Raw genomic sequence first — 15,728 nt, 5'->3', positions numbered from 1 at the left:
TTATTTGATCTCTTTTATTGTGTGTGCACACTCGATAAATACAATGCAGTACTGTACTCAAATATTGACATTCAATAGCAAAGTCTCTTACAAGACTGCTTGGCCTTGATAATGCAAACCTTACAAGAAAAGAAAAGTGATTGACAGATAATTTATAAAGGATTGATCGGTATGCCTTTTGTATTATTTATTTTGGTTGTAAGTCAAAGTCTCGTAGAAAAAAGACGAGTTTCTGTTTGTATAACAACAGTACTGTGTGTCAGAAGCTTTTGTGTACAGTATTTTTTATCTATTGTGTGAAATTGCTTGTCTGGTAATGACCCAACATACGCTACGGGTTGGGCCCTGGTCGGCATGCCTGCATTTTTTGATAAGTTTCCTCTTACAAAAAAATTGCTCTGCGACACACACATACATCCTTTGCCAGTTTCCTGTAACCATAGAGATAGTCAGTTCAACCAATCCCTAGTCAGGCTTGTCTGGAATGGTTTCCTGTACTCTCTATGAATTTCCTTCCAGGAGAAGACTTCTTTCCCGCACTGCTAGAGTTAGTCGCTATTATCTTTGGGAATACTTCTATGGGACTTTAAAGCCATGCAGGGAAAAAGTAAGTTTCTTTATATATTTAAGTTTAGTTTCTTTAACTGCGCAAATTTGTACTCCTCTCAGTATGAGATTGTGAGTTCAGTGATTGCAGATTGACACACTTATTCTCGTAGTAGCAGCTCAGTAGTCACACAAATAACTTCAGTTCTGTGGTGAGCGAGAGTCACCGAAGCCTTTTATTAAAGTCTATATTAGAAGAGATCTCAGCAGGACGGCCGGCTCATGCTAGACCGATCTCAGCAGGTTAACCACTCAGTCACATGACGGCTCATTCTGTTTCAATGCTGTTTTAATTGAGCTCCAGGAGTCGCCACCAGGCCTTGATTCAATTCATCGGTGTTCTCCAGAACAGACGTTCAGCGATGGGGGACTGCATTGGACACTTGAAACACGTATGTCGATGAGCATCTCCCCAGTGATGGTCGCTATGCCAACTGAACTAGCCACTCAAAGTACTGCTCTGCAAATTCCCGCTCAAACTGTGGGCGGTTACCGAAACCAGATTGTTTTGGGAATAAGCAACGTGTCGGTTAAGAAGCCGCCTTCTTTGAATCAGTCAGCCGTTGGTTGTAAGACCTCAACTTTGCCCCAGGACTGCTGGGATTTTGAGCTTACCTTGGCTGTTTTGTTGATGGTCTTGGCTGGGCTTTTGATTTTGCTATTACTGTATTGGGTTCTTCTGCTGCGCCACAGACTCCGTGTTGCTCAGGCCGGGAATGCTCTGGAATACTTCGGATTCTACCACATGGCACAGTATGATCTGAAGGAGCCAGTACCTCCTTTGCCACCGCAGGGTTCCTCTTCTGCTGTTGCCATCCCTTCTCTTCCATCCCTACCTCAGCCTCCTTCCAATCATCCTCCTGTCCATCTAACTCCTCCACCACTGCTGTATTTACCCCAACCTATGATTCACACCACCCCACCCAGCCCCCACCCATCTTGTGGGGCAGGCTCGGATGCAGAGGTATACGCACGAATTGGACATCTGAGGCCTTCAAGACCATCAAGTGCGAATCAGGCTCAGGTGATCCTGTTTGAACACTCTGCACTTTAATAGCCAGAGTAAAATGGAAGAGGTGCTTTGTCATTTACATCTATGACCATCCAAAGTGACTTTTAGGGCATAAACTTTTTTCATTAATTATTTTGTCAAAACCTTAATATCGCGAAATAAATAAATAAAATAGACACTTAAAGCAGAGCTATACAGGTGCTTTTTTAAAGGACACAAGTAGGTTTGAATTTTAAATTAGGACAGTATATTTAAAATTGCTTACATATGTAATTTTAAGAGCTTTTAAATGTGTTATGTTAATAAATTGTTAGTAAAAGAGGCTTTTTACACAAACATATACTCAAATGACTTTGTTATTTCCTTTAAAGGGAGGGATTTCCTGAGGACACTTTCCTTTGTTTTTCCTTTGCCTCTTAGGTTTAAAAAAATCCACGCTGTCTTGGCAAACTATAAGCCTTGACTATTTGAAACTGTTAAATATCATGTACTGTATACACTCTGTGGAATCATAAATAATATATAGGTGTACTTTCTGAAAGGATACTATCCCAATGACATCTTTTGTACCTTTTTTCTGAGAGTGAGACTTTGAGTTACTTGTGACTGTCACTGATCCCATAAAGGAGTATTGTTCATACAATCATACAAAAAACTGGTAACACTTTAGTATGAGAAACACATATTCAATATTAACTCAAATTTTTGCCTCAATAAACTTCTAGGGGCGATTTCCCGAACAGGTTTTAGACTAGTCCTAGACTAAAATAAATGTAAGAGCTGTCCAAACTGAAAACATTGCACTGACATATTTTAAAATACATCAGTGCCCTTTGTTTTGCTTTAAAATACACACAAGTAATGTTTTTAGTAAGTTATGTTTGTTAAGACATAGCCCTGGCTTAAGCTAATCCGTGTCCGGGTAACCACCCTCTAATTTACTGCTTATTTAATACCTAGTATGACAGTTGTTGCAGCATTTAAGTGTAGTATGGAGATAAGATTAAGGGATGTAGAATAATGCATTAATATGTACTTTTTCAGTACCAATAAACTGCTAACATGCCTGCAAATATGCAACTTATAGGTCCCCAATATCTGATGAAAAGATAATTTCAGGAAAGAGCCTTTATGAGTTTAATAATTGTGCGCACATTCCAATACTTCGCAAACATTTTAATAAAATTGTAGGCTAGAGTGAACTGATTTTCTATTTCTGTCAATCAAAATAAAAGCTTGCTGGTTTATTTTTAACACATCTTGGGCAGTGTTGGGGAAAGTTGCTTTTAAAAGTAATGCATTACAATATTTAGTTACTACCCAAAAAATAACTGCGCTACTTAGTAACTTTTCATGGAGAGTAATGCTTACGTTACTTTTAAGTTACTTTTGCGTTACTTTTTCTTACTTGGCTGAGGCTTAATCTCTTTCAGGCCTTGCAGGTGTTTTTATGATCGCAAAAATATAATCTCCGTTTCTGACTCAAACTCTTCCCCCTCAGGAGTGCGTAATTCTACATTATATGTTCGGTTTAATTCAGTACATTATTTTATTTTTAAATTGAATTAATTAAACTGAAAAGTAACTTGCATTACTTTTTTAAAAAAGTAATTCAAATATTAATGTGTACATTTATAAAGTAATGCGTTACTTTACTCTTTACTTCAGAAAAGTAATATTATTACGTAATGCGCGTTACTTGTAATGCGTTACCCACAACACTGATCTTGGGGTCTAGCTGTTGGGTAAAATTAATCTAGAAAATGTTTATATTTGACCCAACAATGGGTTAAAACAACTCAGCATTTTGGAAGGAAACAACCCATTATAGGTTGAGTTACATCCCAACGGACTGGGTTCATCCCTTTTTGATCATACGCTGGGTTGAAAAGAACCAAGCATTTTTTTGCATAGTGCATTCCGTGGGAACTTTTTCCTCTCCAAAATATGCCAAACATTTTATGTATAAATACAAACATTTTATAAAGTTATAAAAGTATAATTAAATCATTGAATGGTCCCCTCCAAAAAATTGTGTTTTTGAAGCTTTGATTGTGTTTACAGTGCGCAATATAACATGTGTTCATGTTTCACATGATGTCTTCCTTGTTCCATGATGTCCCTCCTTCAGAAATACTTTTCGAGTTCTGATGGTGTTGTTTGTTTAGTGTGTTTTGATTTGATAGCAGCTTAGCTTGCCGTTAGCTTAGCTGGCGACTAACGTATTCCTATGGGCAGAGTTTGGTCAAAAAACTGTTCTACTGACATCATTAAAGCAGGAAGTAAAGGGCTGCAGTCCAAACCGGCCGTTCGCTGTAGGCTTTGAAAGGTGAATTCTATTAAAGAAAATATATCGCCTGACAGTGAACTTTGAGCATTATCATTTTACAGGTATTATTTATGCTATTATAGCAACATTACACACTAATAGGGTTTAAAAAATGGGATCAGAAAGAACGTGACCTTTAAAGAAAATATATCGCCTGTCAGTAAACTTTGAGCTTTATCATTTTGCAGGTATTATTTATGCAATTACAGCAACATTACACACTAACTATAGTTGGAAAAATGGCACCAGGAAGTAAGTGACCTTCAATGAAAACTATATTGTACTCAGTACAGCTGAAGCCATAATAAAAACTCTATGTTCCTCTCCATAATCTATAATATATTCAAATGAATGAGTGTAGCATTGTACTATAAACCTTGCATGCACTGCTTACGCAATATGGCTGATAAAATGAAAATATTCAGGGTTGATGTATTGATGCTCACATCATTTGATTGTCTGATATGCAAGCACCATAATTCCTGTTATAGGACAATGCCTGTGCATATTTTAAAGAAACATTTTCATTTTATGTATGAAATATTTGTTTATCATGACTTCTAATAAGATGAAATGGGCAGGTGAACTTGTGAATTGCTATTAAAGTGAGCACCACGGATGAAAACAGATGTCTCTGACATGGTATTTATTATTTCTTTGTAATGATTATCTGAAGGCAAAGGAAATTTGTCAATTTGAGAGTTCACATTTTGTGACAAAATAAAGTAATACATCTTCATTTGAGCCTCAAAGTATTTGGAAAAAATGCTGGGTTATTTATATCAATTACTGATTTCTTCTCTATTCAGCCCAGACTCAACCGTCTTTTTCAACACTTAGAGACTTTTATGGCTGATATCACACACAATTAGGAATCTGTCATATTAATGCTGTTCTGGATGGTGGGTTTTAATATTCTGGTCCGTTTTCAAGGTAAGTGTGCATGTCTTTTTTTACACTAGTCTACACATTTGTTTTTACAAACTTGGCAGCCTAGAGGTTTTGATAACAATGCACAAGACAATTGTAAAAATGCTCTCTTGTTAAAGCTGTGGTATAATCCCAATTACAGGCGGCCGACCCACAATCCATTCACTGACCATACAATAACTGTTTCACACTGGAAAGCAATTTTTTCTTATTTCTTATCTGATTTCCTGATATCATATTTATACATGAAAACAAATCAGTATTATGAATTTACCATGTCACCATGAGAGAGAACCAGTCACATTTTGTAATGTTTGCTGTATTGATTCTGGTTCTACTTTACCAACTTTTCCCATAGTTACAAAAGGCCAAAAACATAACAAGGAACAATAATGAGCTGGCACTTTATGGGATCCCACCTGTCAAAACACAAACAAACAAAAACTCACTTCTGTAGTATGTTGACAAATTGTCTTCTGTGCTGATCTAAACTGAAGTAGCTTTGAAGTATTACCTTTCATATGTCATTTTAAATGAAGTTGGGCTACTGGCACCTGGCACCTGTGGGTGAGCTTCAATTGACTTGCACATATATATATATATATATATATATATATATATATATATATATATATATATATATATATATATTACAGTATATATTCTTTCCTGTTGTGAAGATGGCCACTTGTGAATCAGTGTTCAGCTGGCAGGATTACATTGAACTTTCCAGAATATCTTCTTTTTTTGACAGTGTCTCTGATTATTTTTGCCCTGAATGTCAGAAAAATAACTACAGCTCACTAAATGGCAAATGGCCAAATGCAACCTTTTATTTACAGTCACTACATAGATTTTAAATATAAATCTCTTAAAGTTGTATGTATTGTTGAATTTACAAGTTTACTTTCTAAAAAATTTATTTGTTCTCAAGCTATCAGGTCTCAAAAATCTCCCAAGCACTTCTGATACACAACAAAAGACAATTATGTACCTTCACATTGTTTGTTGTTGTCAGTGTTTGTTGAGGGACCAACAATGGTTTCTCTGCGGGGTTCTGGAGGTTTGTCAATGGTAATAAATAGCTCTGGATGCTCAGGTTGCTAAATCATGCCAGCTGTGGGTGGGCACATGGGCTCTATGTATTGTCCGAGGTCTTTGATCAGATAATTGCCCCTCAGACCCAGAGTTTGAAACATCTGAGTGTCGCTATGGTGACCTGGATTACCGTGGCTACTCTCTTGAGTGCTTTTAGTCATACGAACACAACTGGACTGCACTGCAGGACTGCTGCCGCAACTTTTGAATTCAAGACACCAGTCCTACAATCCTTGCAGTTATTAATAGGACAATAAAGATTGTTAAGAAAAAAAATCAGTTGCACATGATTCAATTAGGTTTTCTTAAAATTAAATAGACATTCATTAAAATTAATTTTGTTTTAAGAAAACTTGATTCAATCATGTTGAACTGGTGTAGATCCAACAATTTATTTTAAGAAAAATCATTTTAAGAATCTTTCAGTTTATGACTAATATATAGCAACTTGTCAATTATAAGTTATACCAACTTATCACAAGTCAAAACATAAAACAGGTTGAATTGACTTTCAAAACCTTGCTTTACAGTGCACCATTAGATTAAATCTCACTTAAACTTTCCAGTCAACATTTTTTTAATGACAGCCAGGGGTAATATTATTATAATAATTGACACTGGCACATTCCTCACAACGTAAAAGCCTTGCGATTTGTCGAAAAAAAAAATTACCTGCCAGAATTCAGGTTGCCATTTTGTTGTGAAAACATTCTAGAGCTTTCTTTAAAGTAGAATCTTGAACCATGAAAACCCTCTTCATTGCTTTTTTGTATACATTGTTAAATGCAGGGATTACACTTTCTTCCACCAAGGATGAAAGTGCATGGTAAATGTAATGTTTTAGAGTGCTTTGTGAAGAGAAACACTATAGTCACACATCAACAAATATTATTTTATGTTATGTCATGAATAGAAGCCAAACATTTATAAAAGTTTGTGCTCAAATAGCAATGTAATGTCTAAAGCTCCTGTGATCAACTTGAGATTTTTGATCTGAAAAAATTGAAAAATAATAAGTGCTGTCCTATATACAGAGTAGATCTCCCTCTGAAAAGAAGATTTATATTTATAAGATTTAGATTTATATCACACTTAACACTTAAAGACATGCATATGCCTCCATCCCAGGATAGTAGCCTTACAGAAATTGTGTTTAAAAATAATAACAATTAAATATGTTTGTTGGGTGGGTATAGAGATTTTAAAATGATTCTTTACATAGGCTAACTTTTCTCTATAAAATTATTGATCAGTTTCAATGCTAACATTATGTTTACCAATCATATCAGAATTTCTCTTAAATTATTCTGATCAATATTTTACAATTTGAACACATTAATAAGTACAATGTTTATTTACAAATTTTTGCTTATTATTTAAATTCTTTAGCATTTCTAATAAATAACAAGGAGAAATTCATAGTGAAGCTGTTTTATTGAACATATCCATGTGTGACGCAATAGACATGTTTTCTGTACATTCTGTGAACCTGATATGAACATATATTAATCATGTACATAGCATATACATCTATTAAGATAAAAGTATTCATTTATTTATTATAATATATTGTACTTGAGAAAACACATCAAAATACCATTTCTCTTTTTTCTGAGCAATCAGTACCCTACTGGTTAAAGCTTTCTCACAAATACAAATCAATCTTCCGCTATGGTCTGCAAAAATGGCATTTAATGATTTTCTTGAACGCGCTCTGAAAGTCTTTGTTGAAGTATGCGTAAATGATGGGATTCAATAAAGAGTTTGAATAGCCCAGCCAATTAATGACATCTATAAGCCATAAAGGCATATCGCAAGATGGACAGAAAGGCATCACAAGCGCTTTAATAAAGAATGGCAGCCAACACAGAATAAAAGTGCCCATTATAATGCCCAGAGTCTTTACAGTTTTGCGCTCCCGTGCCAGGGCGAGCTTCCTTTTCGCCTCGGTGTTTTTCTCATGTTTGTTCTCAAACAGAGGGACAGAGTTTGGTGTGTTGGGTAGAGGAAGGTTGTTTTTGGAGTTGCTGTGAACCTCAATGATCTCCAGAGACTCGCCGTCCTCCGCGTGCTTCACCGCGCCGTTTACGCACGCAACGGGCTTGGGTTCGACTGCGCTTTTCCAGTTCTTTCCCAGCTCGCCGTTTGTTCTCTTGAAAAGAGCAGGTGACACAGTCAAACATTTGACCCTCTTCTTTTCTGTTTTCCGAACTGTTTTGCGAATGCGAAACCTCGCTGCTTTAAATATACGTCCATATAAGACCAACATGAGAATAAGAGGTATGTAAAACGCGCAAAAGGTAGAATAAATAGTGTACCACGGGTCGTGGCTAATCATACAAGCTTCGGGATTTGCCATGTCTTCGGCTTTGCTCTTGGGTTGGGATTTCAAGATCAACATGGGTGGAATGGATATCGAAAAGCCGACAAGCCAGGTGACGGTGATCAGAAAAGCTGCGCGTTTTAATGTCCTTTTCTTCATGTAGTCTATGGGGTTGGTGATAGCCCAGTATCTATCCAAAGCTATAGCGCACAGGTGCAGAATAGAGGATGTGCAGCATAAAATGTCCAAAGAAATAAAAATATCACAAGTTACCTGTCCAAGTGTCCACTTGTCTAAAACTTGATAAAGAGCAGCCATTGGCAATACAAGCACCGACACCATGAGGTCCGTGACCGCAAGTGATCCGATCAGGTAGTTTGCAACATTTTGAAGCGATCTCTCCAAAGCAATAGCCGCCACAACACACGCGTTTCCAAAAATTGAGCATAGGATGAGCGCACCGATCAGCAAAGACGTAGAGATCTGATAACTTAGCCGAACCTTGACGGGTACCGTAACATTGTCATTTTGGTGATCTACACCAGTGTCATTCTCAAATAAGGAGAATGTGTCGTTGGTTTCTTCCATGTCGCGGTACAGCGTAACATTTACAAAAGGAGCTTCAGTGCGCATCATTACTCCATTCAGAGGAGCTGACACATTTGAATGTGATGACTATCAACATTGTTTCTGACGAGTTGTGGCGAGGCGGGTCCATTTATATCAGCAGTGGACCAGACGTCAGTTACCTACGCAGGTGTATCGGGCTCGCACGGAATATGCACAGCACGCGTTTTCCCAGTAGTACTCTTCACCATATGTGTAAGTGGAAGCAAGAAACATTACCACTCGGGGTGAAATTAGCAAAAATTCCCAGAAAGAAAGCTTAAATTCACTGAAAGTATGAGGGAGGCCTGAAATGAACTGTTACTTCATTAATGAAACTTTTCTTTTAGATATGAACATGGCGCGTTTAATCGATTCAGCACCACAGTCAGCGACTCCATGTATCCCATAGAGCTGAAAATTGTATTGCTGTTGCTGCTGCCACCTGCTGTATCTTCTGCTGCTGAGAAACCAAAATCGTAATATGGCACAAAGTACCCTCTCTTGTCACACGCACCAACTACATTACAACTGTTTCGAAACCAAATCTCAAAATCTCCTAAATCTCCCAAAAGCTTTAAATGAAGTAGTCAGGCTACACTCTTAATAATATATGTGCTGTTTGTTGGGTAAAATATGGACAATCTCAACGTTTAGGTTAAATTAACCTACTGTAGAAATTGTCCATATCTGAACCATATGGGCGAAAATAACGCAGCATTTTTTTATTTATTTATGCACTGATGCATTACAACCCAATACTTGAAGAGTGCCTGTAATAGTTTTGAGGGAAATAATTAAAATGTTTTCTCGATTTAATATTTGTACATTCGTGTGGTTGGAATGTGATATTTTAATAAATGATGGATGAATAACTAACGAATGCGTAAACTGAGCTATGCGGAACTTCACGTGCAAGGTTTATTGTTCTTTTTCGGCCTCCGTAGTAAAGGCCGCCCTAACTCGACAACTAGCCATTGATCTGTTGTTTTTAGCTGTTAGCTAAACAAATAATTATTTGAACTGTTTAGGAGTCGGAAATGGCTGCGTCTTTTGAGGTAAGACATATTTTTGTACATAAATGACTCAAAATATTAAACTGAGACAACAAACGGCAAATATTTGCATGTTAGCGATATTGGCTAGCAAAGAAACTAACCGGTAAAGGAAACTATATGGGCTTAAATGACTCCTGCGGAAACCGCAATTTTTACATTTATGGGCAAGCTAGTACAGCTAGTAAAACATTGGGGATTTTTATGTTGTTTGTAACGAAGAGACTGTGATTTTGTATTGCTTTATTTTTAATTCAAGCAAGTTTAAAAAAAAAAATCCACTCCTCTGATGTCCACAAAAGTTAGAATATTAATAAACATTGATGACAACCACGGGCATATACCTTAATAGTCAAAATAGGGGGACATATTTTTGTGTCCCACTGCATTATGCACTATAAAAATAACTTGATACATTTATGACACGTGTCACTTTATTCTATAAAACATATTTAGTTAAAATACATGTCCAGTAATTTTTTTTATAGTAAATAGTAGTTTTTGTTTTGGTATCTCAAACATGTAAAATTGCAGGCGGGGGGCAACTGTCCGCACAAACTGTAAAAATGCTTTTAAAATTTTAAAAACTTTTTGCATTATTTTATGTTTGAAAGTTTTCCTGTAAATAATTATCAGTATATCAGTAGGATTTTAGGATAATTGTAAAAAAATTTTGTCCAACAATTTTGATGTTCAGAAATGTCAAGGTAGTACAACCGCAATTATCAGCCTTTTATTAAGTAGTTAACAAATATAAACAGTAACCCTGATATCACATTACCCAGGTGATCTTTATGGATAATTAACAAGTTTATAGATTTCTCTCAGTTGCTGAAAAATAGCTATTTCAAGGGTAGGCTAGTAAACTTTTTGTGTCAGGTGGTACAAACAAACTAGAAAATATGCTATTTTATCAAACACATTTTGCAGAGGTCAGGTGGTGCAACCAGAAAGGGTGCAACAAAAGTCAAGATATAAAAACATTAAGTATTTCAATATGCTAATAATTTAGCTTTATTTTGGTTGTTAGTAAATGCAAGGGAACATTGTCTATAATTGTAATTATACAGTTTTTTTTGTCCTTAAATGTATAGTTCTCAAATGTTAGTTTATGGTAAAGTTGTTTTACACTTTTTAATTTTAAATGCCAATATCAAATAAACAAACAAGCAGCATTAAAACTTATCTGGCAAATAGACAATAATTGGTTGTATTACCTGACTTTTTAAATGGGGGTATTGTAAAAAAAATAATTAAAATGTTGTTCAATAAACAAAGCTTTTTAAACACATTGTTCCTCACTCAAAAATATACATTGCTTTTATTTTTAAAAGATATAAAAAAAGTTTCTAGGAGCTTGTTTGATCATTGACCTTATGTCATTCGTATGTGGTATTGTTTTACCCAAAGATATAAAAAAGAAAATATGACATGCATTTCAAACAGACTAAAGAGGAGGATCTGTCAGAACCATTAGAAGAATCTACGAACCTTCGCTGCAAAAAATGTCGCAGATGTCTCATAGACTCAACCAGCCTACTTAAGGTGGGTCAAATCTGATGTTTTTCAAGCTTACAAATGAAAGAATGCTTTCTTTGCTTCCACATAAAACTGTATTCAAACACTGATTTCTGAAATATTACAAACATTTGTCCCATTTTATTTAATAAGAGCAATGTTAATCAATGATGCAGATTCTGTGATCTTGTCTGATATTTATTTTAATATATAGATAGTAACATCTGGGGAGAATGCAGCCGTGTGCAATGTGTGGCATTTGAATGTTGAATCTTTGCCAGACTGGATTCTGGCAAGTGTTAATCAGGTATTGAGTTTTCATATCTTTATTGTGATTAATATGTTAATTTGGACATTTATATTCAATGTAGGTTATTGACATTTATCTGTACGATTGACATATAATGATCTATTCTGATGAATATGTACTTTTCACAGGTCCATTGGACAGTGGGGAAATTAAACTGCCAGTACTGTGGAGCTCGATTAGGGGGCTTCAATTTTACGAATGGCTCCAAATGCACCTGTGGACTTGATACAACTGTGCATCTCAATAAGAGTCGTGTTGATCAGGACATAAAACCTCAACTTCTCTTGACCAGACCGGCAGGCAGGTTTAGGAGGCAAACTGATAGAAAGGAGGATAGGGTAGCGTCTCTTCCACAAACAAACAACTTGATGACAGAACTACAAAGTACAGAAATACAATATTTGCCCTCTTCTTCCTCAACCTTCAGCTATTCCTGTACTGTGTTCCCTGCAGTCACAGCCGGTGATGTAGATCGAAATGAACTTGAGTTTGCATCCAGCGAAGAACCACACAGTCTTGGGAATGTTGAAGTGGGCACAGATGTCACTTTACCTTCTGAATTGCTACACCCACCACAGCTATCTGATTATCAGGAAAACTTAGAGGAACGTCATGTGGATTCTGCTTCCCAGATGAGAGCCTCTCTGGACCTAGCAGTGGATACAGAGGGTGTCAGACCCAGAGTAATAGAGGTGCCATTAAGAAACATCTTTCCCAGCCTGCAACCAAAGCTCTCCAAGAAAGAGAGAAATCGCCTGAAAAGCTTGAGAAGGAAGCAGAGAAAGAAGGAACGTTGGATTCAAAGCCAACAGGAGGTAAAAGAACTGGTGAGATATCATAAATATTGAATTTGAAATTGATTAGTCCATATAATACACATATTGATCTATATCCATAATTGTTTTAAAAAATTCATAGTCCATTCATTCTGTGGTAGTTTTCTACTAGTGATCTGGCAATTCTTGATTTAAGGATTTATTGGCATCCTTGAAACTGAGCATAATTTTTTTTTTAAATGCATAATATAACAAAATAATGTTTTTCGTGTTTATAGGTAATCCATTTTCAAATATGTTATTAACAACTACACTTTAATATACTGCATGCTGTTTGCTACCACAATTCAAAGTCAAGAATTGAAGTGGAATCTTAAATTTAGTTTGTTTAATGTATGAGGTAGCAGACAAGCAAAACTGGATGTGGGTTATTAGATGAGGAGCTGCGTTGTACTGAATTCGGGCATGAAGCCAAAAATAGATCCACGGATCAGTACGGGCATAAATCCACATTCTGGGCGGCTGTAAAATCCACAGGCTCTAAATAAGCCATTCACAGTAGCACTTGGCTCCTGCAGCAGGTGTTATTTTTATTGAAAATCTTTTTTATTCTGTTTTGGCTTTATTGGGAAAAGAATAGACAGGAGATGGTGGGGAGAGAGAGTGTGAATGCAAAATATTACAAGCATGATAAAAACAAAATTATACATGTACATCTGCTTTTTCAGTGCATTTCTAAATCATCTTGGGATTAAGAGTTAATTTATGTTTATTTTTTTTTTACTTCAGGCTATGAAGTGGGACCTCACGAGCAGTGATGAGGAGGAGAGGGAGGGATACACTTGTGCTGTGTGTTTGGATGTGTATTACAGCCCCTACAAGTGCCATCCTTGCAGTCATGTGTTCTGTGAGCCCTGTTTGAGAACGTTGGCTAAAAACCGGCCAAGCAACACGCCCTGCCCCCTCTGTAGGACTCTCATATCCCATGTGCTGTTTCAGGAAGGTGAGTAGAACAGATCTCTCGCCCTCCCTCTCTGAGCACCGTTACTCTTTTTTTCATTCAAAGGTGTAGTTTCTGGGGGGATGGGGTGAGGTAACCCCCCCTCCAATAATCAAAACTAGCAATTACATCCACCCCCAATATTTAATCACTGATTGATTATTAAAAACCTGCAGTAGGTACATTGGAGCCTTCAACTTCACCCATGTTCAAACCAAATCTATACACTTGTAGTCCATTTTCTTAAAAAAATCCATATAATTTACTCACCACCATGTCATCCAAAATGTTGATGTTTATCTTTGTTCAGTCAAGAAGAAATTATTTTTTTTGAGGAAAACATTCCAGGATTTTTCATTTTAATGGACTTTAATGGACCCCAACGCTTAACAGTTTTAATGCAGTTAAAAATGGCAGTTTCAAAGGACTCTAAACAATCCCAAATGAGGCATAAGGGTCTTATCTAGGGAAACGATTGTCATTTTTGGCAAGAAATAAAAATGCACTTTTAAACCACAACTTCTCGTCTATCTCCGGTCCTGTGACGCGGCAGTGCGACCTCACGTAATTGCGTAATGACGTCAAAAGGTCATGTGCTATTTATATGAAACGCACATTTGAGGACCATTTTAAACAATTAAGTGACGCAAAGACATTAATTAGTATCATTCAAAATACAACAACATTGAAATGGTCCTCTTGCTCCACACTTGCATTGTAAACACTGGGGCGTAGTTTTGCATACGTATTACGTGAGGTCGCACGAACGGAGGAAGACAAGAAGTTGTTGTTTAAAAGTGCATATTTTTATTTTTCTTGCCAAAAATGACAATTGTTTCGCTAGATAAGTCCCTTATGCATCGTATGGGATTGTTTAGAGTCCTTTGAAACTGCAATTTTAAACTGCATTAAAACTGTTAAGTGTTGGGGTCCATTAAAGTTCATAAAAATGAGAAAAATCCTGGAATGTTTTCCTCAAAAAACATAATATCTTCTCGACTGAACAAAGAAAGACATCAACATTTTGTATGACGTGGTGGTGAGTAAATTATCTGGATTTTTTTAAGAAAATGGACTAATCCTTTAATTTGTTTAATTTCTGTTAGTTATATTGCCTTAGAAACGATACTAATGAATGAATCTTTTCTTTCAGAGCTCAATCAAACTACAAAGACTTGCTTCCCAAAGGTGTATTGGTCAAGACACGAGACCTTTAAAAAAACCAACTATTCAAAATGGCCACTGCCCAACTGTCCAAAGCGTTTCCGGATATTTTGGGGTTTGTACATTTGGTATTACTCTGACACTTTCACTTCAAATATTGGAACATAACAAATACGTTACAGTTGCATTTTGAATTTTTTGTTGTTATTTCAGGGTTTCAGAGACATGGAGGTCCTGCTAGCCGCTGGCAGTTTCCACACAGAGCGTTTGGACTGGATGTTTTGGACTTGGGGGATATGTGGGGCTGGCCATTTGACATTGACTTTGTGATCATCTCCATTTACTCTCTGCACTGGGTGCTTGCATTAATGATCTTCTGTGGACTCTGTTACTTCTTTCTTCTCTGATGTGTGAAGGGGTTGGTTCCACTTTTCTCTTGCTGGACGATGAATTTAGATAGTAGACATCTCATCAAGTGCCTCATTCTTTTATTACAATGTAGCTTTAAATATGAAATATGATTTGTGTGTTTGAGGTCTTACAGGGTTTGTGCAATTTTATGTAACATCGCCAGCCTACACTTGACATGTAAACAGTATTTTAAATAGAAATCTATAAAAAGCAATAACGCTTAATTTGCTACACGCTTTAATAAGTTGCCTGCTATAACATTTGAGACTGTTAGATGCTTGTTAATCAGCAGTGACGTGTAACTTTTTGAATGGATGTTATCTGCCTTCTGCAACAGATGTGTGTATTAATAGTTTCAATGGCTTCTATTACACAGTTAAGTGTTTGAGCTTTTTTGCTGATGCTTTTTTTTCAGGTTGCTTAAGCTGATGATGTTAAAAAACGTCATGATCGTGTCCCATACACTGTTTATAATAAAGGTTCCTTAATAAAGGTTCTTTGTTGCACTGTGTGGTCCCATAAAGAACCATCCACATAACCTTTTTGTGGTTTACAGACTATAAAAAAAGAGAAGAAATTGTTCAAATACT

The 15,728-nt window shown here is 36.4% G+C and overlaps 3 protein-coding genes across 5 annotated transcripts; 2 read left to right on the top strand and 1 right to left on the bottom strand.

Moving 5' to 3' along the window:
- Positions 1-312: 312 nt before the first annotated feature.
- Positions 313-4,654, top strand: LOC135776239 (uncharacterized). 2 transcript variants are annotated; one of them, XM_065286800.2, is made up of 2 exons: positions 313-607; positions 905-4,654. In XM_065286800.2, exons 1-2 carry the CDS (start codon positions 485-487, stop codon positions 1,658-1,660), a joined length of 879 nt encoding a protein of 292 aa, XP_065142872.1. In that variant the 5' UTR covers positions 313-484; the 3' UTR covers positions 1,661-4,654. The 2 variants fall into 2 exon arrangements, with proteins under 2 accessions (XP_065142872.1, XP_065142874.1); XM_065286802.2 differs by having other exon boundaries at positions 314-607; positions 911-4,654.
- A 2,786-nt stretch (positions 4,655-7,440) lies between these two features.
- On the bottom strand, positions 7,441-9,346 carry htr1ab (5-hydroxytryptamine (serotonin) receptor 1A b). The gene has a single exon (XM_065286799.2). It carries the CDS (start codon positions 8,932-8,934, stop codon positions 7,645-7,647), a length of 1,290 nt encoding a protein of 429 aa, XP_065142871.1. The 5' UTR covers positions 8,935-9,346; the 3' UTR covers positions 7,441-7,644.
- A 458-nt stretch (positions 9,347-9,804) lies between these two features.
- rnf180b (ring finger protein 180b) lies at positions 9,805-15,643 on the top strand. 2 transcript variants are annotated; one of them, XM_065286795.2, is made up of 7 exons: positions 9,805-9,962; positions 11,406-11,504; positions 11,692-11,784; positions 11,916-12,602; positions 13,353-13,566; positions 14,717-14,842; positions 14,941-15,643. In XM_065286795.2, the coding sequence occupies exons 1-7, from the start codon at positions 9,945-9,947 to the stop codon at positions 15,132-15,134; spliced, it is 1,431 nt and encodes a 476-aa protein (XP_065142867.1). In that variant the 5' UTR covers positions 9,805-9,944; the 3' UTR covers positions 15,135-15,643. The 2 variants fall into 2 exon arrangements, with proteins under 2 accessions (XP_065142867.1, XP_065142866.1); XM_065286794.2 differs by having other exon boundaries at positions 11,916-12,614.
- Positions 15,644-15,728: the final 85 nt, after the last annotated feature.

Source organism: Paramisgurnus dabryanus, chromosome 18, assembly GCF_030506205.2.
Source record: "Paramisgurnus dabryanus chromosome 18, PD_genome_1.1, whole genome shotgun sequence".
NCBI classification, from domain to species: domain Eukaryota; kingdom Metazoa; phylum Chordata; class Actinopteri; order Cypriniformes; family Cobitidae; genus Paramisgurnus; species Paramisgurnus dabryanus.
This window is presented reverse-complemented; position numbering and strand designations above follow the sequence as displayed.